The 24,643-nt window shown below is 57.6% G+C and overlaps 2 protein-coding genes across 4 annotated transcripts in view; one reads left to right on the top strand and one right to left on the bottom strand.

Moving 5' to 3' along the window:
- The window catches only part of MACROD1 (mono-ADP ribosylhydrolase 1), a 147,935-nt gene that overhangs the window by 22,966 nt on the left and 100,326 nt on the right, over positions 1 to 24,643 (top strand).
- Positions 18,646 to 24,643, bottom strand: part of FLRT1 (fibronectin leucine rich transmembrane protein 1) — a 73,206-nt gene continuing 67,208 nt past the window's right edge. For all 3 annotated transcript variants that reach the window (XM_045893429.3, XM_064576252.1, XM_064576253.1), the window contains one exon: positions 18,646 to 21,539. In XM_045893429.3, the coding sequence (XP_045749385.2) occupies positions 19,466 to 21,490 (2,025 nt within the window). In that variant the 5' untranslated portion in view covers positions 21,491 to 21,539 and the 3' untranslated portion in view covers positions 18,646 to 19,465. The remainder of the gene's footprint in view (positions 21,540 to 24,643) is intronic.

The raw sequence follows: 24,643 nt of genomic DNA on the forward strand, positions 1-24,643 counted from the left end.
CAGCCGGGGCTGGATGCGGCTGGCCTCCCTCCGCCAGGGCGCCCGGCTGGCGTTGCCCACTTGGCTTCATTAAAACCCCATGCGCTGCACCCCGCTCCCAACGGCAACAAGTGGGCCTTGTACGGCGGTCCCCACCCTCCTCCTCTCCATCGCTGCTTCCTCCCCCTCTTCGGACAGTGTAATTGCCATAAAAATAGGAGCTTAGCTGCGGAGTAGCATGTGGGAAGAGAGAGGCCCGGCTGTCAGCCATTCTCCTGCCAGCAGGGCTCGCGTCTGTTTTATTATTGCCGCCTGGCTGTATTTCACGTACAGTTTAAACATCATCAAACACCACATCCCTTTTGAAAAGCAAGAGCTACCTTGCTGAGGATGTTGAGGAGAAACAGGAACATTAAAATTGACGAAGCAAATGGCCCAGAATTGACATTTGCGACGGGAGTTTTGCAGCTTTGACTGTCAAAGGAGCTAAATCCTGTCTGGCAGCTGGTGGGGAACTTTCCCGGTGAGGGTCACGGGAAGGTGGGGTGGGCTGTGGCGGAAGCCTTGGGGCTTGGCAGAGAGGGGACCCAGGCGCCGTAGGCAGGGTCAGGGGGTGATGGAATTCTGTGGGTCCCCTGACTGTCCCTCCCGCCTTCCAGGCCTTGACCTTGATTCAGCCACGTCTTCCTGCTAATGGGGCAGGCAGGAAGCCCCCACCCCGGCCCCCCACCAGGTGCACAGAGCAGAGTGCTGGGCTCTGGGGCTCAGGGGTGGGAATGGGGACATGCCAGGGGACAGACCAGACAGGGCTGCCATGGCCATTTATGAGCTCTTGTGACCTTGACCAGGATACACCTCCCTTCTGAGCCTCAGTTTCCTCATCTATAAACCCAGGAGAGTCATGTCCCCACTGAAGGTGACGGAGAAGATGGAGTAGGATGCATGCAAATGTGACAAGTCGTTGGAACTCAATAAATAGTGGCTGTTATCACTGAGGAAGTGGGCGTTTGAGCTGGAATTGATTTTTAAAAAATGTTTAACCCACCTATTTCCACTGAAAAATAGGTACAATAAAACTAGGGAGCCGTTAAAACAGGGATAAACAGAAACAAGGGACATGGGAGGACACTGAGCCCCGGGCTCTTGGCCACACCTGGAGCCTTTGGCCTGGATGCCCTTGGCACGTGCTTTCCACACCGCCAGCCTCCAGCCCCATGCCTGGCTGTGGGCCCTGCTCAGCCCTGCCACCTGCCACTCGATGCCGGTGTCTGGTCTACCAAGAGACCACAATTCATGCCCACCCTTCTATTTAATGCTCTTGGGGGCTGCTTGGGGCAGTTTGGCCCCTAGCACCTACCCTGGCCCTGCCTGGATGACACCTCAAAACTAGGCTGAACAGGTCCATTGCTACTGTATGTGAAATGTGACTCTGAGCTTCCTGGCAGCCAGAGCAAGACAGGGAATAAGATTTCAGGTTCTATAACTTCACGCTTGGAAATCAATTTATACTTTAGCTTAATGCCTCTGTCTACTCTCCCTTTTTCTCCCTCTCTGTCACCCTTACCATTGGTTCTTTAATCCCCCACCAGACACTGTGTACCTTGTTCCAGAGCCCAGCCCCCAGCCTCGGTCTCCAAGTCTCTCTGGTACGGCTTTGCTTGTGACTCATGAGGCCTGCTCTGCCCTCTTGTTTGTCGCTGTCCCTTCCCGTGTCAGCCGGCCTGGCCTCTAGGTTCCTCACCTTGCCCAGGCCCACTGGGTCTGCCTCTGTGATTTCTCTCAGATGAGCCAGTGACTAATAAGGGCTGCCCCCTATTCTCTCAGATGAGCCAGTGACTAATAAGGGCTGCCCCTAGGGGGCCAGAAAAATCTTCCCTCCTTAATATCAGAGTTTAAAAATGTGTCACCATCGATTTGAAGAAAAGACTTGTTCCCGCTGAGAAAAGCGGCCGGAGATTCGTCTCGCCTCCGGAATCACTGGGGCAGCTGCATAAATTCCAGAGCCACCAAGCGCTCTCCATGCAAATGCTGCCTCTCAGCCCCACGGCCAGCCCTAGAGCCCCTCGGAGGCCGCCCCATGCTCCCGTGGGCTGGCACCCCACTTCCTCACCCCTCTGGTGCCCCGCAGAAACTCTGGGGCCCCTTTGCAGGGGAGTGTCCCTGGTTAGAAGATCCTCGCTTCTCTCCACGTCCTGTGGTTAAGCCGGAGGCTTCCATGTCATGATGTGTTTTTGATCCTGGAGGAGAAAGAGGACGAGTGGCTTCTGAGAGGGGGCCCCCACAGGCCCGGAGGGGCGGTCCCTCGCTTCCCCCTGTCTGTGGATCTGTGGGTCGTACAATGGATCTTCCCTGAAGGTGGCTCTTTAATGCCTGAATGCCCTATCTCCCGAACTTGCTTCATCCTTGCCTGGAAAGACCATTGGGGTCATTTGGTCCTTCCTGCTTCCTGCAGGTGGGCCCTCTCCTCTGCGTCTGCCCCTCTGTGCTTTGCCCTCATCCCTGACCCAGCCTCCTGCCCCCCCAGCATCAGACAGTGGTCCCACCCTCATCGACAACTCTCTGAGCCTGGGATGATCATCATAACGATGAATTGGGGGAGGTGGCTTTGGTTTCCCCTCTTTTTAGGCTGAGCAGCTGCCGTACAGGGCTGTTGAGTGACTTGTCCCCAGGCTAGTCAGGAAGCTCAAACCAGAGCTCACTCTGCATCCTGGTACTTTCCACTATGTCGCATCACCCTTGAATTAGTGAGTGAGTGAGTGAGTGAATGAAACGGAGTGGGCACGTGGTAACCACTCAGAGTTCTAGGTGTCTCTCTGGTTGGTGGGCATGTGGTTAGCCCAGGATGGAGGGTGTATGGAGAGCTTGATGGGGAGAGCTGAGCTTTCCAGCCCCCCGTAGGGACCCCACCCCCCTTGTTATCCAGGGGTCACGGTGGCTGCCTTTATGACAGTATTGTTTGCGCTCCGGAAGGGCTCACCCAAGCATGGTGCAGAGCAGGGTGTTGGGCTTGACCGCTCAGGCTGTGCACCAGGCCACCCTCAGCAGGGGCATTCTCTCCCGTTCTGACTGTACAGTGGGGTGACCTTAGCCAGCTCCAGACAGTGGCCTGCCAGGTGCTTAGTGGAGAATGAGTGAGCCAGTGGCACGGGGTGCCACTGAGTCTTCCCAGGCTCTTGGGGAGATGATGCAGCCACGGGCAGGGGGCATTAGAGAGGAGGTAAACTGGCAGTTTGCAGCCTCCCCCTGCTGCTGTGGGCCCCTCGGAACATGTGCCAAGTGGCCATTTACCACCTGGTTGGAGGAAGTGTGTGGGCTGGCCCCGTGCTGCGCCAGCCCCAGCTGCAGAAGGGGCCCCATGGGGGCTCCTGGTGGCCATTACTCCAGGAGAGGAGGGGCCGGATTTTTCCTGGCTCCCTAAATTTTATTGCCTTTTTTTTTTTTTTAAAGATTTTATTTATTTATTTGAGAGAGAGAATGAGATAGAGAGAGAGAGCATGAGGGGGGAGGGTCAGAGGGAGAAGCAGACTCCCTGCTGACAGCAGGAAGCCTGATGCGGGACTCGATCCAGGGACTCCAGGATCATGACCTGAGCCGAAGGCAGTCGCTCAACCAACTGAGCCACCCAGGCGCCCCACTTTTATTGCCTTTATAGGCTTTGGAAATCAGTTTTATGGGCTTTGTTGTTTGTCCGCTGAGACACTGGAAGGCACTGGGGACAAAAGAAACCATGGGGTTGTAGGTCGGGTGGTGGAAGGCGAGGGGGCAGGGCTCACAGGTGTCCTCTCGGGCCTGAATCCCTCTTTAGGAACTGTCACAGCTGGGGAAGGGGTGCAGGGATGGTGTGAGCCAGAGGGGGCCCTGGAATTCTGGGGGGAGGGCTGGCCTGAGGCTTTGGGATCTGCCCCTTTGGTTGGATGGCCCCCACTGAACTGGCCTGGAATGGCGAAAGTCATCCCTCCCTCCTCCGTGCCTGTCTACACCTGCTGGCTCCCCTCGGTGCCGTTAGGAGCACCCTGCCAGCCACTGGCAAAGTAGGCTTCTCAGTGTAAGTAAAAAATAAGCCCTTTAGGTTTTGCCAGCTGAGATGCAGGCCTGGCAGGGACTCCCACCTGCAGAAGGTGCTTCATCTTCTGACAGAGTTGGCCATTTAGGAGCTGGATGAATGTACAGAGATTCAGTGGGAGCATCCAGGAACCCAGGCAAATCTTCCTCCCTTGCCTGGGCCCAAGGACCCTGAGGGAGGCCCTGAGGGTCTGCCCCCGGAGAAGGCTGCTTCTCTGCTTCTCTCTCAATATGTGAAGAGCTCCTACAAATCAATAAGAAAAATGGGCAAAAGATGGAGACCAGCTATTCCTGGTAGGAGAGAAACAAATGGCCAGGAAACAAGCGAAAAGATGCAGAGCTTCGCTAGTAATCAGGAAAAGGCTAATTGAAATGAGAGACATCATTCTTCAGTGCCGGAGAGGCAGGGGCTGGAAGTACTGAATCTCGAAGGTGTGGCGCAGTGGCAGCAGGAGCCCGGGCCTGTCTGGGGCTCACCCCCGGCGGCTTGCACCAAACCGGCGCGTAGTAGGAGCGTGGGAATACTTGCTTTAAGCCAGAAAACACATGCAACTCTCTGCTCCCGTTAAGTCTCAGTGGGGTCACTGCCACTGCCTTTGTGTCCCTGGCTCACCCTGCTCACCACTGGAGATGCTCCTGTGGGCGGGAGTTGGCTGCCCCCCTCGCCCCCACCCCCCAGCTCCCTCATCCCGGGTCTTTCTGGGCCCGGCCCCTCGTGGGGCGGTGCTGCTTCCTGCCGCTCAGCCGAGCCTCTGGTTCCAGTGCTCCCTGCAGCCTCTCGGCTGGTGCCAGGGCTATCCTGCACAACATGGTGGGGGGTACTCATAGAGACCGGATGGAAATGGGGACCCCTGGAGTTGGGCAGCCTTGGCTGTTCTCATGGCTTCTTCCAATGCCCTGGGATCCTCAGTTTGGGGAAAGTCTTGCCCTAGGAGTGACCTTGGCTCTCTGGGCATCGTGGCTGGCTCACCGAAATCATCTGGCCCCAGAACTTCACCTGCCTTTTCTGTCTCCTCTCCTGCCTGCTCCATGATTTGGGGTCTCATGGCTGCGTGTGTTCCCACACCTGCCGGCCTCTGCACGGGCTCCTCCCCCCGCCAGGAGCACCCTTTCTCCCACTTTCACTGGGCTGATGCTGGTCATGCTTCCGGTCCCAGCTCAGATGTCGTCTCCTCCAGGACCTTCCCCTGACTTGGGTTAGACCTCCCACCCGTGCGCGCTCCGTAGACAGTGGTTCATTCAGCTTCATGCTCATTCATTCATTCAGCAGGCGCTAGGTGCCGGGGCTGCAAGGGAGATGTGGCTTAGGTGGCTGGGATACCCCAGGGAACTGGGACACCTGTGGTGACCCGACCCCGGAGCCGACCTGTCCAGAGAGTCGAGGGGGAGCCGGCAGGAGCACCCCAGACCGGGGACTGGGGGTGGCTCAGCTTGCTGTAGTGGGAGCAGGGAGGCCAGGGGTAAGCTGGGGGTGGCCCAGGCCCCCTTTCTCAGCCTGCCCTGTGAGGGCGGCTCTTATCTGTAGAGTCAGCATAGCTGGACCACAGCAGAGCTGCCTTTGATGCAGAGCTCAAGGGGGGGAGCACGAGTTGTACTTCAAGCGGCTTTGGTCCTGGGAATCTGGGTCTCCGAGTCCTTGAGGCATCCTCCCACCCACCCACTCCTTGTGCACCTCCCTGGGCAAAGCCGGCCAGCAGAACCCAGGCCCAGGAGGCACACCAACCTGGAACTTGGCTCCCAGGATCCTTCCCTTCCCCCGGTTCTGGAGGCCCAGCCTCCTACCAGGCTTCTCTTTCTGGTCCCAGACTGAGGTGGGCACAGCTCTCCTTCCTTTATTCAGAGAGTGTGGGTGATGATAAAGACCCAGTCTCTGCCTCTAAAAGGTGCTCAGTGTATAGTGGGGGCAACAGGGTTACAACACAGGCTCTGAGTGCGTTGATGGGGAATCCAAAGTGCTATGGGCTGGTCAGGGAAGGCTTCCTGGAAGAGGCCTGCATGGGGGGCCTACTTCACTGCCGCGATTTCTGGGGGGGGCTCTCTTGTGTCTTTTCCTCCAGGCTCACAGACCCCTCCCGCCCCAACTCAGGCCTCTTCAAGGGGCCTTGTGAGCCAGGATTTGGGGCAGTGGGAGGAGCCTGGACAGACCTGGTTCCAGTTGTAACCTCTGCCACTGTGGCCTTGGGCAAACTCCTTAGATCTGGCCTCAGTTTGCTCACTTGAAAATGGGGATAAGCGAGGATGGGACACGGTGACAGATGTCTGGTCCCTGGCACCGTCGGGCTGTACTGCCTTACCTCTCACAGATGGGCGCCCCTTTAGGAAATCCCCCCTAATTATGAAGTTCCAGATCTGGGTGGCCACCCGGGAAGGAAGCACATTCATTAGGATACCCAGGCACACAGCCCGGCCGCGCCAAGCATCTTTCCGCGCCAGCTCCCGAGGACCATGGCCTCCCTGAGAACATACATCCCATGTCTTCCTGGTGACAGCTTCCATCTGCCAGCCCCTGGGGAGTCGCTGACGCAGGAGGGCCTGCTCAGGGACCCGCCATCCCCGCCATCCCTGGTGATGGGCCCCCCCAGCCCTTCACCCCAGGCTTGTAATCTCAGCTTTAAGGAGGATTCCAGTCCCTTTCTCCCGCCCCACCACAACTAATCCATTTGCCAGGGCCCCGATCCAAGAGAAAACTAATTAAAGAATTTCTGCTCTTGGCTCAGCATGGACTTTGAAGATTCCCCTTGGTCTTCCTGGAGTATCTGAAAACAGGTGGAGAAGGGGGGTGTTAGAAAGGGCGTCGGATAAGCCCCTGGTAGCCTTCGTAATAGGCTTAATCCCCCCTAAGCCAGCAGGCATCAAACAGCCCTCCACCCAGCACTGCCAAGAAGGGACTCGGGGCCCTTCGTGACCCTGTGAGCCCCAGACCGCAGAGGGCTCCCAATCCTCACTTCCCAGGAACGTGAGGCCGTGCATTCCCCGGGTTTTGGGGGGCCAGGGAAGGGGAAAGACAGGGCACGAACCCCTCACTGCATGTACTCCAGTGCAGTGAAGGGTACAGGTCAGTGACATGGAGCTGGCCCTGCCTGCAGGCCGCTGCAGCCACTGGCCCGTAGCTCAGGGACACGCCGGAACGCGGGCTCCCGCCCTCCCTGCCCCTTCCCTCTGATGCCCTGCATGCCGGCGTCTCTCCTCCCAAGAGCTTGTTTGCCTCTCAGAGATTTTAATCAACCCACCACAAATATTTATTCAATACTTACCAGTAGAACGAGAGCTCCAGAGGGCAGGGATCTTTGGGGTCCTGCTCACTTCAGTGTCTGCCATTTGGGCAGGGCCTGGCCCACAGTAGGTGCTCAATAAAGACTCAATCGTGGGGTGGGCTGTCAGGTCCTGATTCAGAGGTGGTCTCCGCTCTCACAGATCTTATACTATTGCACCTGCGGGGACTTTGGGGGATCACTGGGCTCCCCAACGTGGGGTGTGGGATCTTAGAGCCTGTCTCCCTGTCACTCTGGGCTTTGGCCAAGACTGGTGTGACACCTGGGAGAGTCGGGCCGTCTGCTGCCACTTTAGCCGGCACCCTCACCCCCTCCCAGGCTCCTGCTCCCCCATTTCCCTCTGCAGTGCTGGGGGGCAGGGAGCATTTAGACCCGCAATTCCCTGTGTAGGGACCTCAGGAGGGCACTCGCCTGCATCATGGAAATAAAAATGATAAAAACCTGCCACTGAATTCTGGGTGGCAGTAAATTACTTAACACCTGAAACAGGTTGAAATGTGGCCACTGTGGCTTTTAATAAGCCCATCTCTGATGCAGCCACTTCCATGAGGAGCCGGCCAGGTCTCTTCTTGAGGCATAATTTCATCGCGGCCCAAGCTTGGCAGCAGTGCAAATAAGATTTCACCTCCCCTGTAAATCTCTGAGGGGGAGCGCCAGGATTTCATTTGTGCTGTCAGTTAGTGGCTCGAGAGATCTTATTTACTTTGCCATGGGAGGAGAGGGTCCTTCAGAGGTGCCAGGTGGTGTGGTGGGCCAGTGGGGAAGCAGGTGCTGACAAGCGGGCCTGAGGCATGGCGGAGGGTGGGCAACGCAGCCGGCGTCAGGGCCGGGCAGGGAGCACGCCTGGTTTTGGGCACCCAAAAGTAGATGAGCAAGCTCCGCCCAGATCTCCTGAGGGAGTATTTTGGGGTTGGCTGGGTGTCCCCTGCTCCGTCTGGGACCTCCTAAGCAGGGTGCTGAGAACTGGCCACAGAACTTGGGTTTGGGGTTTGATTGCTTCTTCTCCAGGATGCTTAGTGAAGCCCCAGAGCCCTGGGAAGTGGGGGCACAGGAAGAGGGAAGCTTCTGGAGCCTGGTGGTGGCCAGGTAAAGGCAGGATCCAGGTACAGGGGTAGTGGCCACCCTTTCTCTGTCCCATGAGAACTGGAACTTTTATTTTTATTTTTTTAATTTTTTTTTATTTTTAAAGATTTTATATATTTATTTATTCATGAGAGACAGAGAGAGAAGCAGAGGGAGAAGCAGGCTCCCAAGGAGCAGGGAGCCCGATGCGGGACTCGATCCCAGGACCCTGGGATCATGACCTGAGCCGAAGGCAGACGCTTAACCGTCTGAGCCACCCAGGCGCCCGAGAACTGGAACTTTTAGTCCTGCATCTGACCAGACAGGTGGAGTTGGATGTAAGAAGCTGGGGCCCTGGGTCTTGGGGTATGTGTTACCCCATATCTGCCTGTAACACACTGAGGTGTGTGTGAGTCCTGAGATGTCTTTGGGGAGGAGAGGTCCAGAAGCTGCTTGGTTGGAGCAGGGCAAGGCAGGTGCTGAAGTGGGGGGTGGGAAGTCCCGTCTCCCAGGATCCGTTTGGAGACATGATAGGGAAACAGGGGCTCTTCAGGGTCAATGGGTCCCCTCCACCACCCAGAGCTCATACCCCCTCGAGGGACCGGCAGCCAGCTCTGCTTTCCTGTGAGGACGGGGCTCACTGTTTTTCAGACCACCTACTCCTCGTCAGAAAGGGTTAGTTATGTTTGGAAGGTCCTCCCCATTGACCTGAAATACAGATCCCTCCCCCACAGGTCCTGGTGAGTCCCTCCTGTGACCCAACCCTGTGTGGGTTTCCAACCCCGGACGGCACTCATTAAAGCCTGAGGTGCCCCCATCCCCTTGCCCTGTCTTCCTGAAGCTGAAAGCTTGGGTCAGCCTGACGTTGCCTCTAGCAGGTTTCAAAGAGCAGCTGTAGACTTTGGCTGTCTGGGGGGCGTGGTGTCTGGGGAATAGGCCCCACCCCCATGTGGATGCTTCTCCTCTGTGTTGCTGAGATACCTGAGCTTCCTTGTAAGAAATGCCAGGGAGCTCAGTTGGGGGGCAGGGATGCTGAATAAACCCCAGGAGGTGTGCCAGGGACAGGGGCCCACACTCCCTGGACAAGTGGAGGGGACCCCAGCATTCTGCACCCTCCAAGGAGGCTCCAGTGGTGTAGCCCCGGAATCTAATCCACTTCTGGGGGATTCCAAGGCCCTGTCTGAGGAGCCCTCCAAAACAGCAATGGCATTAATCCAGTTGTTCCCAAATGCATGTGACTATGAACCCTCCCTGGGCAGAAAGTTTATTAGCTCTAGGTGCTGAGGAACACAGTTTGGGAACCCTAACCTCCTGCCCCGGCTTGAAGAGAGCCCTGTGGGTGCCCTGGGTTTTGTCCCTGCCACTGCTGTGTACAGAGTCAGATGAGCCGGGGCAGGCCCATGCATGCCTCATCCCCTGCCCCCCACTCCCCCGGCTCTCCCGGGGTGGGGAGGGGGAGGAAGGGGAAAAGTAAAACTCTCAGATTACTGGGATGCCGGGACTGCCAAGGGCTGCCCCTCCTGGGACTCAGCATTGATCAGTGGATCCACCGGTTGATTGATTTACTGGTGTTTATTGACTCATTCCTTCACTTCACGTTTATGGTTGCCTCCTGCATACCAGGCAGGTGTGCTCTGGGGACCTGAAGGGACGGCTGGCGAGACCAGCCAGCGAGGGAGGCGCTACAACCGGTCACCTGAGCAGTGTGGACCCAGCGTGGGGCCGGAGGGGACAGCCTGTCCAGACACAGTGCCCGAGTGGAACCTTCCAGGGCCTTCAAGGGCACCTGAGCCCAGAGATCAGCAAGGCACAGACCAGGAGCCCGAGTCAGGGCAGGCCTGCCTGGGGAATTGCTGGTACGTGGTGTGGCTGGAGGCTGGGCCTTACTGTGCTTATGGAGGAGGCAGAACCTTTGCAGCGGGACGTCTTCCTGCCCCCTGCCTCAGGCCTTCTCTCTTTCTCTCTCTCCTCATCCAGGGAAACACCCCCAGTGGAAACATGGCTCCCCAGAGAATGGGTCTCACGTCGGAAAGGGCTGGGTGGCTCTCCTGCAAACCCACTGGGTGCTGGCGCCTAGGCAGGGGTCAGGAACACACTCGGCCCTTGCCCAAAGGCCACATCATGTGCTACTCTTTGGAGTGGTCTCTCTTGGCTGGCTCCTACCAAGGTGGGAGGTGAGGACTAAGAGAAGATGAGGAGGGACAGGGACACCTGTGTCACCCTGGCTGAGCCACCCGCCACCAAGGCATGTCGAGAAATAACTTTGCTTCCTTGGAATATGAGGAAAAACTCATTAACCCGTATCCAGACACACAATCAGATCTAAGGCAGAAGTAATGAGTTCTTATTTTATGTTAAATTTAGCAGAAACTGCTATTGTTCTCATGGAAAATCATCTTTTTCCCTTTCTCTCCCGTTGGGGTATGAGATATCACATAAGACTTAGAGAGTTGTGAATGTGGGGGTGCATTTCGGGGACAAGGGGCGTCTGGGCAGGTGGGGAGGAACCCAGGCCTGTGTTCGCCAGGTGAAGGAACAGCAACGTGTCCCCAGCGCCTGTCCAGTTCCAGCCTTACCTAGGTGCTCACATGGCGGCCAGAGCTCATATGGGATAACCCACAGCTCCCATTAACACCTGGCCACTTTTGGAGTCGACCTTCAGTTGGCGGTCCACCTTCCCAGGACCTATGGGATGGGGTCAGAGGTTCCTTTGCCCTGCTGCAGGTTCATGATTCTGATCCTGATCGTGCCCCGGGGAACTTACCCCAGAGTCTCCATCCCCCGTGGCCACCACTCTGTGCCAGGGGGACCCCTACAGCAGAGCTGAACCTTGGGAGGGGGCCTGGGGAGGGGCTGCAGACGCCTGGCCCCTGGGATGCCGGACCCCAAGCCGAGTCAGCAGCCGAGATGACTGTAAAAGTTAAATCTTTCTATTTATTTCAAGAAAGGACAAGGAAAGTGGACTTGGACATTTTATATGAAAACAGACAAACAGAAAAAAAGGACCAAATAGTTAATCACATTCATCTCAACATTGAAGTTTCAAGGCACCTACAGGAAGGAGGCCAAAGGGCGGTTCGCATTGCACTTTGGTTTGTGTTGTCGTCGTGGTGGGTGTTTGTGTGTCTCGGTTTCCCGAAAACCCGTCTGGGGGTGAGGTTGGGAGTGAGGCAGGTGGGCCCAGGTCTTGGATGGCAGCAGTGCAAGGAGTCCTGTCACTCAGACCCCCGAGATCGCTTTACCCTTTGGAGAAAAAGGGGAAGAGACAAGGAGCGGGTGGCCGCGTGGCCTCCGGGGGCCGGTTCTGCAGGTGAGGAAGGCGGGGGCTCAGCAGCCGAAACTCAGGGTGGTGGCAGGAAGGCAGAAGGGGTCTCGGTCACGCGCCCGCCCTCCCTGGGCCCTTGTGTGGCCAGGAACCCTGCCTTCTGTCCCATCCTCCGGGGCGGCCACGGATCCCTCCCCCGCCTCCTCCTCCTCTGACCCCTGGGAATGGCACAGAGCGAAGCGCCCGGGTAGCTCCAGAAATCTTTACAATAGCAAATGAAATACAAACAACCTTTTAATATCAGGAGAGGGAATTGCTGTTGATGGCTCTTAGAATACATTCGCTCTGCCGTGCTGAGGCGTGGGGTTTCTTTTAGTTTACTTTTTTCCTCCATCTCCCTGTTCACACCTGCCTGGTGACATTCATAATTAGCAGGTGTCCGCTCCGCACCACGCAACCGGCGCCAGAACCCCGGCTCGCCTGTGTTCACAACCCCGCAGCCTCCCCCAGCCTTCAGTGCCATCTCTCTCCCTCTCCGATGACAAACCTCCAAGGCTGGGCTATTTGGCTTCCTCCCCATGGCTCTCAGCATCTCTTTATGAGCTGGAAGGCACCAGGGCCCTCCATCCAAAGAATCCCCCCATGCTGCAGCCTGGCGCTCGGCCCTGGACTCCAGGGTGGGTTTCTCAGCTGGGTTGGGTAAAAAAAAAAAAAAAAAAAAACCCAAAACCAAAAACCTAAGGCCAGTTTCAGGGTTGTGTGTCTTCCTCCTGGGTATCCAGAACCTTCCGAAAACTGGACCAGCCAGAGTTGGGGGTAGGACATCTACAAACACGTGCCCTGCATGGGGCGGGGGAGAGGTGCCCCGGATGGCCCAGCTCCAGGGAGGTGAGCGCGGCAGCCCCGTGTCTGCTTCAGTTTTGATTGTCGGACTCCAGTTGCATTGGTTTCTCTGTCTCGAGGAGAAAGCCTGGATAGTTCCTCCGGGCGGGTGGCTTGGGGGGGGGGGGGCAGGGAGTCCAGACGGGAGCATCAGACAAGGTGAGACACCCAGGTCTCTGCCCTCCTCGTCACCCACGTGAGGCTCCGCTCGGAGAGAGGAAACTGAGTCACCCAGGCTGGCTGTTAGGGCTTGCCCAGTGGCCGGATTCCCCCCTCAGGCTCACAGCTGGTGATCGGTGCGTCCAAGGGACAGCAGAGTGAGATGCTTGGGAGGAAAAGCCGCTGAGAGGGGCCCCTCCCCGTGCTGGCTGCCAGCAAGGCAGGTGCAGGATGGGAGGAAGGCCGTTGCCAGCACGTCCACCTGGGCCCTTTGCACTGAGTCCAAGGGGGCAGACAGCAAACGGGGAGCACGGGGACCTAGCATCTCGCCAGAACAGCCGCTCACCCTGATGGCCATAAGAGAGATTTAGGGGTGGTGACAGCCAGGACCTTCCTGAAAGGACTCCCCGGACTCTGGCTTTTGGGTTTTCAGGTGGGGGTGGGGGGTGGCGTGGGTAGGTGTGGGAAAGACAGGGGCCAGGGCACCCTGTGGTCGCAAATGCTTGAGGGGCTCGCATGGCCACCCTGCGCTCCCAGCACAAGCCGGGCATTTTAGTAACGGAGCGGGAGGGGGCGGTGACAGTGGTCTCAGAAAGCCCAGGGCCTGCCAGGCTCTCCAGTGGGGAGCAGGGCAGGAGCCTCCCCCAGACTGAAGGTCGGCCCCCTGCACAGTGTCTTCAGGGGTACCATGGAGGAAGGGCTGGCTTGGCCCCCACAGCATCGGGGGCTTGGGGCACGCCTGCACCCCCACTTACAGTGAGAAGCAGCAACAAGAGAATTTCCAAAACAAGAGAGAAACAATATATTAAAAATGCAGAGGTGGGGGGAGTGAAGGGAAGCAGGGGCGGGGGAGGGGGGACTCAAGAGCCAAGGGGATCTTTCTGTGTTTTTAAAGAAGCAAGTGTGGATATTTCAGGCAACCGCTTGGACCATTTCAAAAGAAGTGGTAAATGCTTAACAACACAGAGTGAAAAATGCCCCAGGCAGCCGTCAACCTGGCTGGGCAGGATGGAGGAAGCCAGCCGCGCTGAGTGTGCTGCGTGGGGGAAGGGAGCCCGTGGTGGGACGGCGGAGGGCGCGCAGTGGGGCAGGGGCCCCCAGCTTGGAGAACAGGGCCAGGGGAGCAGCCCGGGACCAGCCGCAGTGGGTGGGTCACCCTCCAACCTCCAGGTCCAGACTCCAGGATGGAGCCAGCATGTCTGTGCTTCCTCTCCCGGTGCCTCTTGGACACTGAGGATGGGAATTTTGCAGCATCTCTGGTGGTACAAGCAGTTCTTCGACAGGGCTGGGTGGCCCGGCTACGGGATGGCCCCGACCTGGGATTTTCAGGGGACGCCGGTCATCCTGAGTAGCACAGTAAACATCTCTTGATATGTTCCTTATGGGGTCCTGGGGAATGATAAAGTAAGGATGGAAACCAGGGTCTTCTAGTCAAAGAACCAGGCCTTGGCTTAGGGAGGAAAATATTTGCCATATCCCCGTCAAGTGCTTGGATGCTCCCAGTGACGGAGAGCTCACTGTCTCATTCCTCTGCTGGCTGAGTTTCTCTTCCCTGACCTTCAGTTTTCCCTTTCCAGTTGGCCCCGCTCCCCTTCCCTGGCCGCAGGGAATGAATCACAGACCTACCCTGGGACAGAAAGGAAGCAGAAAAGCGCACGGCTCTTGAGTCTTACTCTCTAAGTAGCTAGACCAGCTACTTCACCTCGCTTTTCACCCCTGAAGGCAGACGGAATCTGGAAGGCAGGGGTGGAGTCTCTGCTGGGGGCTGGGACAGCTTCTGAATGACCTGTGTGGGCCATGCAGCCCACCCTGTCCCAGAGGCCCAAGCACAAGGCAGGCGACCGAGGCAGAACTGCTTTCCCTGAGCAGTGCTTGAGGCCAGGCTCTGTCCAGCCCAGTCTGTTTCTGAGCACTCTGGCCAGTGTGGTGTCAGCCCTCGCAGACCCCCAGCTCCTCCTGGGCCTGTGCAGGGCTAGCCCATGAGCCAGGCTGGAAAATCCCTGCTTTGCACATTGCCACTGGGGGCAGGTTCGTAAAATGCGAAAAATCCCCCTTTCCCTTCACCTCCAAGGAGTTTAATCTCTTCTAATCAATTTAGCAGACTCGCTTGGTAGTAAACGGTAATGATTTGCATTTTTGAGCCTTTTTATCCCTCCTTAAGCAAAAAGATGCCTCCTCTGTCTGCCTTCTGGAAGGCCTGTTCAGGGCTGTGAATTGCTTGTTAGCACTCACCCTGGCGCCAATCCAGTGCCAGGCCTCCGCCCATCACCTGCACTGATCTGAGCGCAGGGAGGGGACAGGGGCGCGCAGCATGCCCACAGCTGCCCCTGGCTGTGTTCCTGGCCCTGAGAGCAGGTCCAGTCCTTGGGGTGCGCAGGCCACTGTGCACCCCGAGACACCTCATTCCAGCAAACGCCCCAGCTCTCTCCTCGTTGCCTCCCTAGCTCCATTGCTCCCTGTCTGCCGCATCCAATTTTCCTTGTTGTATTTTTCATAAGTGTGAGGCTCAGAAGCCCCGTCCCCCTCCCTGGTGTGTTCGGCAGGAAGCAGATTTCCGAGTGGAGTGGGTTGGCTTCGGGACTTGGGCTGCCATTGGGAGGGTGGGGGTGGGGGTTGTCCTCCTCTCCTGCCTCGGCTCCAAGCAGGTGAAGGAGGGAGGCTCAGGTGTGTCCTGGGCATACTGCCTGGCACTTCTCCAGGCCCATCAGCCACCTCAGATCCTGCAGGGATCCTCATCTGGCCTGTCCCTCCCACTCTGGGCCTCTGTCACCTGCTGTGGATCCACTAGAACCTTCCAGAATTGGTGGGAGGGAGGAGCCCTTACTTGGCCTTTGGAGCACCCAGCTTTTCTGGGTGAAGCCCGACTCCTGTCGCAGCCCACCCTCCACTTTGCAGAAGGGGAAACAGAGGCTGTGGATTTACACAACACGCTTTCCCTCCACCTCTCTGCAAACCCTTTCTGACCCCTCCTCACTTTCTGCTCCTGGTTGGCCTCCCTGGACCCCAGGGGAAAGAGGAGGAGGGAGGGAGAAGAGGCAGAAGGCAGGCATGGGCCTTGGGCTCTGGGTAGGGAAGCCTGCCCCCCACCCCCCAGCCACCACCATCTTCCTAGCTGCTGTCCCCTCCCCTGCCAGTGTCACTCAGAGCCAGAAGGGGCCAGTGCCCCACCTCCTGCCCCCAACCCTGGCATCCCGGCCCTGGGTGGGGCGGCCCTCTAGTCAGCCGCATGGCTGCCATGTTCCTGTGGAGGTGGCCCAGGAAGCTGGAGCCAAATTAGAGAAGATGGAGGCTTCCTCGGGGAGGCCGCAGGAAAAGGGAAGGAGAAAAGGGAAGAAAAGAAGCTTTTGATGCACATCATGTCTGCAGAATTGAGTATGACTAATTAATAGATTTTATTCTTAGTAATCTCTTAAGCATTCCATACGTTAGGCCCCACGCCTGAGCTGAGCTTACAAGAGGCCTCATTCGCAAAATGCAAATGACTCGCCTGGCCCTGCTGCCTCCTCTCTTGCCTCGCCTTTTCTTCCCCCCCTCTTTTTTATTTTATTTATTTATTTTTTTAGGGAAAATTTAAAGGAAAATTGCCATGTAATAGAAAAGAGATTCTAATCACTACATCTAATTACCACGAAGGGTAAACCACTTAACCAAAGAAGTGTCATGGGCTCTTTTTATTAAAAAAAAACTCAAAACCTGCTATAAATGCCACAAAATACAGTCATCAACGCTGAGGCCAACGAGGTTGTTCTGGCTAGTTAGAGGCTGCAAGGGTCAGGTCGGCCGCCCACAGAAGGGAGATTCTAGACAGAAGTGGTAGCCTGGGCCCTGGGCTTATCTTCCCAGGCCCTGTGTCCTCAGGCACTGCTAGGGGCTGGGGGAGGCTGGGCAGCCCTGCAGCATCTCTCTCCTTGTATTATGAGGACACTCAGAGGAGTTGGACCGGGAAGGGACAGGGGTTCAAAGTAGACCTGGCTTCAGGCCCCCTCCTTGGCTTGGGGAGCTGTAAGGCGGCAGACATTCAGCAGCTCACTCTCAGAAAGGACTCCGGGAGGATGTCTGATGCTGAGGGGAGGAAAGGTGAGAGCAGGCCCCAGGGCCCGGCTGGCGAGTCTCCACTATCCTCAGCACTTACAGGGCAGGAGGATGCCTGCAGCGAGCCCTCGGTGAGCCCCGGCCTGAGTCCCCGGGGAGCAGGAGACCCATGTGTCCTCAGGCCCAGGTGGGCCCGGGCCTGCTTTGTGCTGTAGGGGAGGGAAGCTGATCACCCAGGCCTGCAGGCCTTTCTGACCTCACTGACTCTAGGGCCACTTGCTGTTCCCCAAATGCCTTCCTAACCTCAAAGGGCATGATTTGACCTCCTCCTGGTGTGGTCAAGGGGAAAGGAGGCCCCAGAGTAAGATTGGGGGCCCAAGCATGTTGGCAGTGGGGAGTCGGGGGCCGTGGCAAGGCCAGGGCCTGGGACACCGGCAGAAGGCATGGGTGGTGCTGTGAGGGAGGGGACCTCACTTCTGAAACAGCAGGGACCTCGGGCTTCTGTCCCTTCCCCCTCTTCCTGAGCCAATGCCCTACATCTGCGTGCACCCTCGGCTCCTCCCCAAGCTGCCCGAACGGCCTGTGTCAAGGGTGCTTGAGGCCAAAGGGAGGGCGACCTTCACAGAGACATGAAATTAAGGCTTGGAATAATCTCTCTCCTGATCTCATTGTGTGAGAAAATGGTTCAAATGGGCCAAAGGGTGGGGAGGCTTAGTTTCAAGCGGAGTGTGTCCATGCCCTGCGCCTGTCCCTGGGCCCGGGGAGCCGGACTCTCCATTGTGGGGCGAGACCCTCCCTCCAGCCTGGCAAGGGAGGGGGCCGCACCTCTCCTCCACCCCACTCACACGGCTCTTGTGACCATTCCTTTCAACCCCTGCCTCTTCACTGAAGGGGCCAGTCACATCTCTTCTCGACTAGCGAGCGGCCAGTCCCCGGGGCCTGTCCCGGCAGCCCCGTGCCTGCCGGTCAGCATCCTCTTCCTGCCCTTGGCTTTTGTCAGTGCAGTTGAGGCCTTTTGAAACGGCCAGCTCCTGGAGCCAGACACGTCCTCGACCTCCCCTGCCCTCGGGCCAGTGTCTCTCCTCCGACGTGGCTCTTCCCCAGCACAGCACCAGGGGCACGTTGACAGGTGGTGGCCCGAGCTTCCCGAGGGCCGGGGCGCGGGAGCCCGCAGAACCCTGGGCACCACTCCTCCTCCTCTCCAGCTTTGCTGTCATCCTTTCATTACCGCTTTAATCTCATGGCTCACCAGACCACACTGCCAGTTGATGAATGATGGCAACCCGGGTTCTGGGGGCGGGGGGAGGAAATAAAACCTGAATTCTTCCAAGGGCCCCGGTCAGTACCCTTTTGGAGCTGACATTTCCGGAGGTCTGGTCTTCCCTCTCCAGAGCAGAGTGCCAGGGCTGGGTGCGGCCGAGTGCTCTGCGTTCGGGGGGCTGCTGTCTCCCAGGGCTCTTCTGAGAATGTTCCCGTCTTTTTCTGGGCTTTGCTTGAGCAGCCATGGAAACCATTAGGTCTAATCAGCTCATAAAAAAAGAAAAAGTCCCTGCACCAATTACCTGTCCCGGGAGGAAGCACACAGCACAGAGGAAAGAGAAAGTCGCTGTTGAGGTGACTGCATCTGCATCTCGGGGGGGACGGCGGGGGAAGAGACGAGCACACCGGCCATCAAAGAACGCTTTTCTCTGTATCAGAAAAGAGTGCGGCCCAGCTCTGGCCAACCTGAGATAGGGGTCTCCCTGGCCACCCGACTGGGACAGATACACCTCCGCCTTTAGGAACAGCATTGTCCCCCCTCCCGACTCCCACCCCCAACACGCTTTGTCTACTTACTCAATGATTTCTAGGAGAAAGCAACATTCTCGTGACTCTATTGTCTCAGGAAATTGTACGAACTGACCCAAGAAGTAGTAAGGACCGGATATGAGGCTCTATCTACCCATCTGTATTGAGAGACACGACATAGAGATCGACAGGTAGATGGACGCACCTCTGCGTGGCTGGGAAACCACAGCTCCCCCAGGGGGCTTCCATGGAGCGTGGTGCACGGAACTGGAGAGGGTTTCGGTATAGGAAAAAGAAAGTTTGCTTTTTAATTGACTATACCATTGTTCAAAGAATGCAGTGAAAGACGTGCTCTTTCTGCAAATCTGTAAGGGAAACGGTACGGAGAGAACCAGGAAAGAGGTTTCAGGACAATATCTCCATAGCAAAAAGATCTTTTCTTCCCCCTCTCCTTTGTGAGGAGCCTGAAAACCTTCCATCATGTCGTTGTCACTAGCGAGGAGCCGGCAGCGAGAGCTGCGTGGGGGCTTCGCGTGTTGGCTGTGCTCTCTGCCGGTTCTTTTGTGACGGCCTTGAACGGAGCGCGAGGCGTAGACAGACACTATACAGGTGGTGTCTTTCCAGTTCAGGGAAAAAAAAAACAAAACCCTGACCCAACCCTTCCTGCAATATTATTTTTAGTCCTTCCCTCCCCAACTGGCATAATTTGGTATAAATTATGTCTTCAGCAACATCAAATCCCCCTCCTACCGTCTCTTCTTTAAAAAAGAAAAAAATCTTTTTTTCCCACTGTTGTGTTCCATAAAATCGTCACCCCTTCCCAAACTTTGCTTTCTGCTGGGAAAGTCATCGTGGAATTCCTTCTCCTTGCTCTATGGGATGGCAGCAGGCTGGGCAGAGCCACGTTGTCGCCAGGCCGGGGGGGCAGCAGGAGCTGGGGCGGAGGCGGCCCGTGCGGCTGGTATCATGTGTAGGTGTAGTCTACGTCGGGGATGCCACCGTCCCGGTAGCCCCGTGTGGTGCCATAACCGATGGTGTGCGTGCCCTTACAGAGGCTGCTGCCGTTGGAGGGGAAGATGGTGTGGACCACGTACTCCTCTTTGGCGCGGTAAGGGTTGATGGGCAACATTTGCAGCCCGGGGCCTCGGATTTCCAGGATGGAGTTATCCTTCTTGGTCCCGGACTCCATGTAGTCGTCCTTTTTCCGGCTGCCCCGATTGTACGCCCGGTCCCGGGTCAGCAGCTCACCGGCCCGGTGCACGTACCAGCAGATGGCCCCCAGGACCAAGAAGAGGAAGACGAGGGCCACGGCACCACCGATGATGCCCGCCAGGGGCAGGCCCCCCATGGGGTCTGCGTTCTGCTCCTGGTTAAGCGTGGTGGTGGGGCCGGAGCTGTCTGCCGTCTCGGCCTTGGCGCACACGGGCGTCTCGTCAGCCACGTAAGTGTTGCCGGTCTCCATGGTGACCATGCAGATGATATAGGTGGACTTGGGCTCCAGAGCCGTCAGCAGGTACTCCGTCTTGTCCCCCTGCACCAGTGTCTCCGTGATGGAGCCCACAGCTGGGCTGTGGCCCAGGCGTAGCCAGCTGAGCCGGAAAGAGGAGGCAGGGAGCGTGGCCTTCCATGTGATGCGGATGGAGTCCGCCGTCAGGGGCTTCACGTGGATGACCAGGGTCTTGGCGCCATCGCCCGTGGCCATGGGGTAGTCGAGGCTGGAGTCGGGGAGGCGCAGCCCCGGCCTCTTGGCCTTGAGGGTGAAGAGTGAGCCCTGGGGTGTGGTGGCGGAGGCGTGGTTGCCGGCCGTGGTCTTGGCAGCAGCATCGGCCGCGCCTCCCTGTGAGCCCGTCTCGAAGCACTCGTCCATCTCGCTGGTGATGTCCTTGATGGCCATGCCCCGGACCTTCTCGGGGCCCTGGCACATGAGGCCCCGCACGTTGACCACGGCCGCCCGCGCCTTCACCCAGTCGCGCAGCCACATGAGGTTACAGCCGCAGAACCAGGGGTTATTGCGCAGCAGGAGCTGGGCCAGGTTCTCCAGGTCGTCGAACAGACCGCGGGGCAGCGTGGTGAGGTTGTTGTTGGACAGGTCCAGGCGCTCCAGTTCGCGCATCTTGGCCAGCGTGTTGTAGGGGATGTGGCTGATGGCATTGTCCTGCAGGTACAGCTTCTGCAGGTGGGCGCTGGGCAGGTTGAGGGGCGGGGCGGCCAGGGAGTTGCGCACCAGCGAGAGCTCAGTGAGGTTCTGCAGGCGGCTGAACGTGTCGTCGGCGATGCGCTGGTTGGCCAGCAGGTTGCCGTCGAGCACCAGGCGCCGGAGGCTGTTGAGACCCTTGAAGGCGTGCAGCGGGATGGTGGAGATGCGGTTGTCGTCCAGCCGTAGCTCCTCCAGTGTGCGGGGCAGCCCTGAGGGGATGCTGCTCAGGTGGTTCCGGCTCAGGAAGAGCAGCTTGAGCTGCTTGCTGTCGGCAAAGGCATCCTCCTCGATGCTGACAGTGGACACGGAGTTGTCGTCCAGGTGCAGCTTCTCCAGCAGCGGGATGCGGGCCAGCGAGTCCCTGGCGATGGTGCGCACGTTGTTGTCCTGCAGGTGTAGCTCCCGCAGGGAGCGGGGCAGGTTAACCGGGAACTCGTCCAGGTCGTTCTCATACAGGTAGATGACCTGCACATGGACCTTGGCCTTGAGGTCCTGGGGGATGCCGGCGTTGTTGATCCGGTTGTTCTGCAGGTAGAGGGTGGTGGCATCGTCAGGGATGTCAGCGGGGATGGAAGTGAGTCCCCGGTCGTTGCAGTAGATGAAGGTGTTGTCACAGCGGCATACCGAGGGACAGGTGGTGCTGTCGATGACCTCCGTCAGGAAGGCGATGAGCCCGTAGCAGAGGAAAAGCCAGTCCCGCAGGTCCATGGTGGCCGTGGTCATCACGACGGTGGCCGTGACGGTGGCAGCGGGTGTGGTGGTGGCGGCGGCGGCGGGGTGTGCCACCACCATGGTGGATGGCTGGGGGCGCCGGGCCCCGCCTGATTCGGAGCCTCAACACCTGCAAGGAGCATAAGACAAGTGCGGTGAGAGCAAGTCCTGGCGCCCACCCGCCTGCCGCCGCAGGGTCGCCACGGGGTCGCCGCGGGGCAGAGGTCAAGCCTCGAGGCGCACGCCCCGCGGCCCTTCCTGGGCCAGCCTGACTTCACGGGCGATCCCTCGGGCCGAGGTCAGACTCTAACGACATCTGGCTAACGTGAAATCTCATCAGGAGCAAAGATGTCTGTGAATTAGGCGGCCGCAGTCGGCCTTCCCGGACGGTGATTTCGAGCCGCGGGTGAGGTTTATTTAGCGAGAGCCATGCCGCGGTTTGTTTCTTCTTTCGAGACTTCATCCTAAGCCAGTCTTTATGGCTAATGCTAAAGGTGGCTGGTCAGTGCTGATGGGATGGATTTAGGGTGTGTTTTATGGATTCAGAGCCACCATTTCTCACGGGAACGGAAACTCGCATCTCTATCTGGCTCATACTCAGGGTCTGAAGGAGAAGCTCGTTTCTGTGAGGGCTGTGAGCTCACAAGGGGCTGGGGGCGGGGGGGGGGTCAGTAGAACCCGCAGAAAAGAAGCCGCCGGGTTGCCACTGGTGAGCAGTGGAGGGCGAGGAGCTTCATTGTCTTGTGTTAAAACATGTCCCATTTGTCACTCATGCATTTTATAGACAGAAGAATGAGGTGCCAACAGGATCGCTTTCTTGTGTATTTACAGAAAACCCTTTATATCCGAGGTGCCCTCCCTAGCTCCGCATTCCATGTCGTGTGGGAGATTATTCTATACCTTACCCCCTTCCCAAATCATGAAACTTTCAGCTATTTTGAAAAAAAAAAAAAATTTATCTGTTTTCTTGCATTTGAAGAAATGACACGAATAAAAGGAGGGAGGGGTCCACACTGAGGGAATCAGCTGCAAGGTGTAATTTCGGTTTTCACAAATGGAAAAATTGCAGCATAGATTTTTCTCCTATTACTTTGCTGTTCATAGTGGTAAAAAATCAATTAAAGAGAAATGATCTTTCAACCTCAGTTGGGGAGGTGTCTTCATGCAGCCAGCAAAGGTCTCCCATGTAACTCTAGGTTCACAAAGGCTTTTCAACGGTGGGACACAATCATTGCCTCCCCAAATCTGAGCTGAGGCCCCAGTCTGAAGCCAGCCCAGCCTGGTGTGCAGAGCAGAATTGGGATCTGGTCACCGAACGAGTCAGTGGGGACCTCACTCTCAGGCCCTGGGGACTGAGCATCTCCATTTCTCAACCAATGTCAAATCTCCTTTGTCTGTCCCTCTCTATCCTGGAACTGCTCCCCTCCATCTAGCAAACTGCTCTTCACATGTCCCCTCCTCTGCTAGTCTTCCACCCACCCATCCACCCATCCACGCATCTGTCCATCTAGCCGTCCAGCAGATCTTTGTGGAGCACCCCCCACGTGCCAGCCCATGTTCTAGCCACTTGGGATCCCATTCTGGTGGGAGAGCTCACACTATGATGCTCCTAGAGCTTCATGAGCATTTAAATCATTTAACCCTTCTAGCAAACCTGACGTCAATGCCCTTCTTCTTCCCACTTAACAGAAGAGAAAACTGCGGCTCCGAGGCATTAATGCACTCAAGACACTTGAGGAGTGGTGGGGAGGCCAGAACCTTGGCCACTAGGCTCGTGGTGCCCCATCTCATGCCCATCTTTGTGGGCTGTGGGTTGCACTGTTGGGTGGTTAGTGTTTTAATGTCCCCGACTAGATCTTAGGTACTCAAGGGCAGGGACCGTGGGCTGTGGAGGCCTGGTGTGGCTTAGCATCAGCGACCACCCAAGGTGCTTCGCAAGGCAGGAATGCCTCCAGTCACTCCCCTCTACACACTCATACCCCATTTGCATTTATTGGGGCCTCTGGACAGACAGCCTCGGCAGCCCGAGGGCCTCCTGGAGCAAGCTCAGGCTTTGCCCATGGTTAACGCACTAGCCTCGCTCGGGGCCTGTAAGAGGCATGAACCTTTATCCATGAGGTGCACCCAAGGCAGCTCAGGGGCTGGCGGAGGAAAGCTGGCTAGAAGCAAGTGACGGCAAAGGGGAAAACGTGCATGGGGCCTGTGCACGGAGCCAGAGGGGCCAAGGCCTTGTGGAAAGCCAGGAGAAAGGGGGACTGCTGAGACCTTGCCCAACACTCTGGGCTCCTGAAGCCAGCTTAGACCCCCTTCTGTGAGCACCCGCTGGCCTGAGGGGCTAAAGACACTGCCTGCTTATTCCTGGCTGCTTCCTTGAGCTCATCTCTCGGCCCAGGCTCTAGGTCCTGAGCCCACTCACACCCCGTCCCTGTGGGACCTGGAGTGGGTCTTTGCATCCTGCACTTGAGCTTGCTCTCGGCGGATTTAGCCATCAGCTTTGTTTCCCTGACCCAGGTGCCCTGACCCACTCCCATCCTCTTACCCCCACCTGCAGAGCCCCACACCATGCTGGTCAGCCCTCCTTCCCTTAGTGTCAGCGAGAGTCACCCCATAAAATCTGGCTGGAGCGTGGGCATCCCAGGCTGCCTGGCCTTTACCTGACCACTGATTCTCTCACCTCTCATCACACCCAGGCCTGAGGAGGGCCATGGCCCGAACTCTGTAAGAGGACAGGCTCAAAACGGGCCTGCTACATAGACCGGGACATGCCCGCCTTCAGAGGACAGGGATAAACCCAGGCACAAGGGGGACCAACCAGCCAGGTCTCGCCCAACCCTCTCCACAGATGCATGTTTGTACCTGAGCCAGCCTATCACATACACACGAGGGTTATGGAGCCTGCATATCCCGTCTCAAGATGCTTAGGAGAAAAGAGGCAGGACTAGGGCAGGTGTGCACCTGCCCCGGTCTCAGAGGTCAGGTCTGAGTCCCGCTGTCCAGGGTGCCAGCATCTGGCCAGAGGACACACACCTTCTTTGACCTGTCAGCTGCTGAGACCTGGCACGTGGGATGCAGGTGGCCCCTGGGCTTGGCCGTTTGGGCGGTGCCCTGAGCAGGGGGGCAGCCTTGTAAAGGCCAAAGCCAAGGCCAGCCCCCACGTTCTCTGGCACAGACATCAGTCCCCAGTGCCGGCTCAGCTCATGGCCACAGCCCTCAGCCTCCAGAACAGTGTCTAAA

The sequence above is a fragment of the Mirounga angustirostris genome, unplaced genomic scaffold (assembly GCF_029215605.1).
Source record: "Mirounga angustirostris isolate CCGP_5_RB_7025 unplaced genomic scaffold, mMirAng1.0.hap1 SCAF_13, whole genome shotgun sequence".
NCBI lineage: Eukaryota > Metazoa > Chordata > Mammalia > Carnivora > Phocidae > Mirounga > Mirounga angustirostris.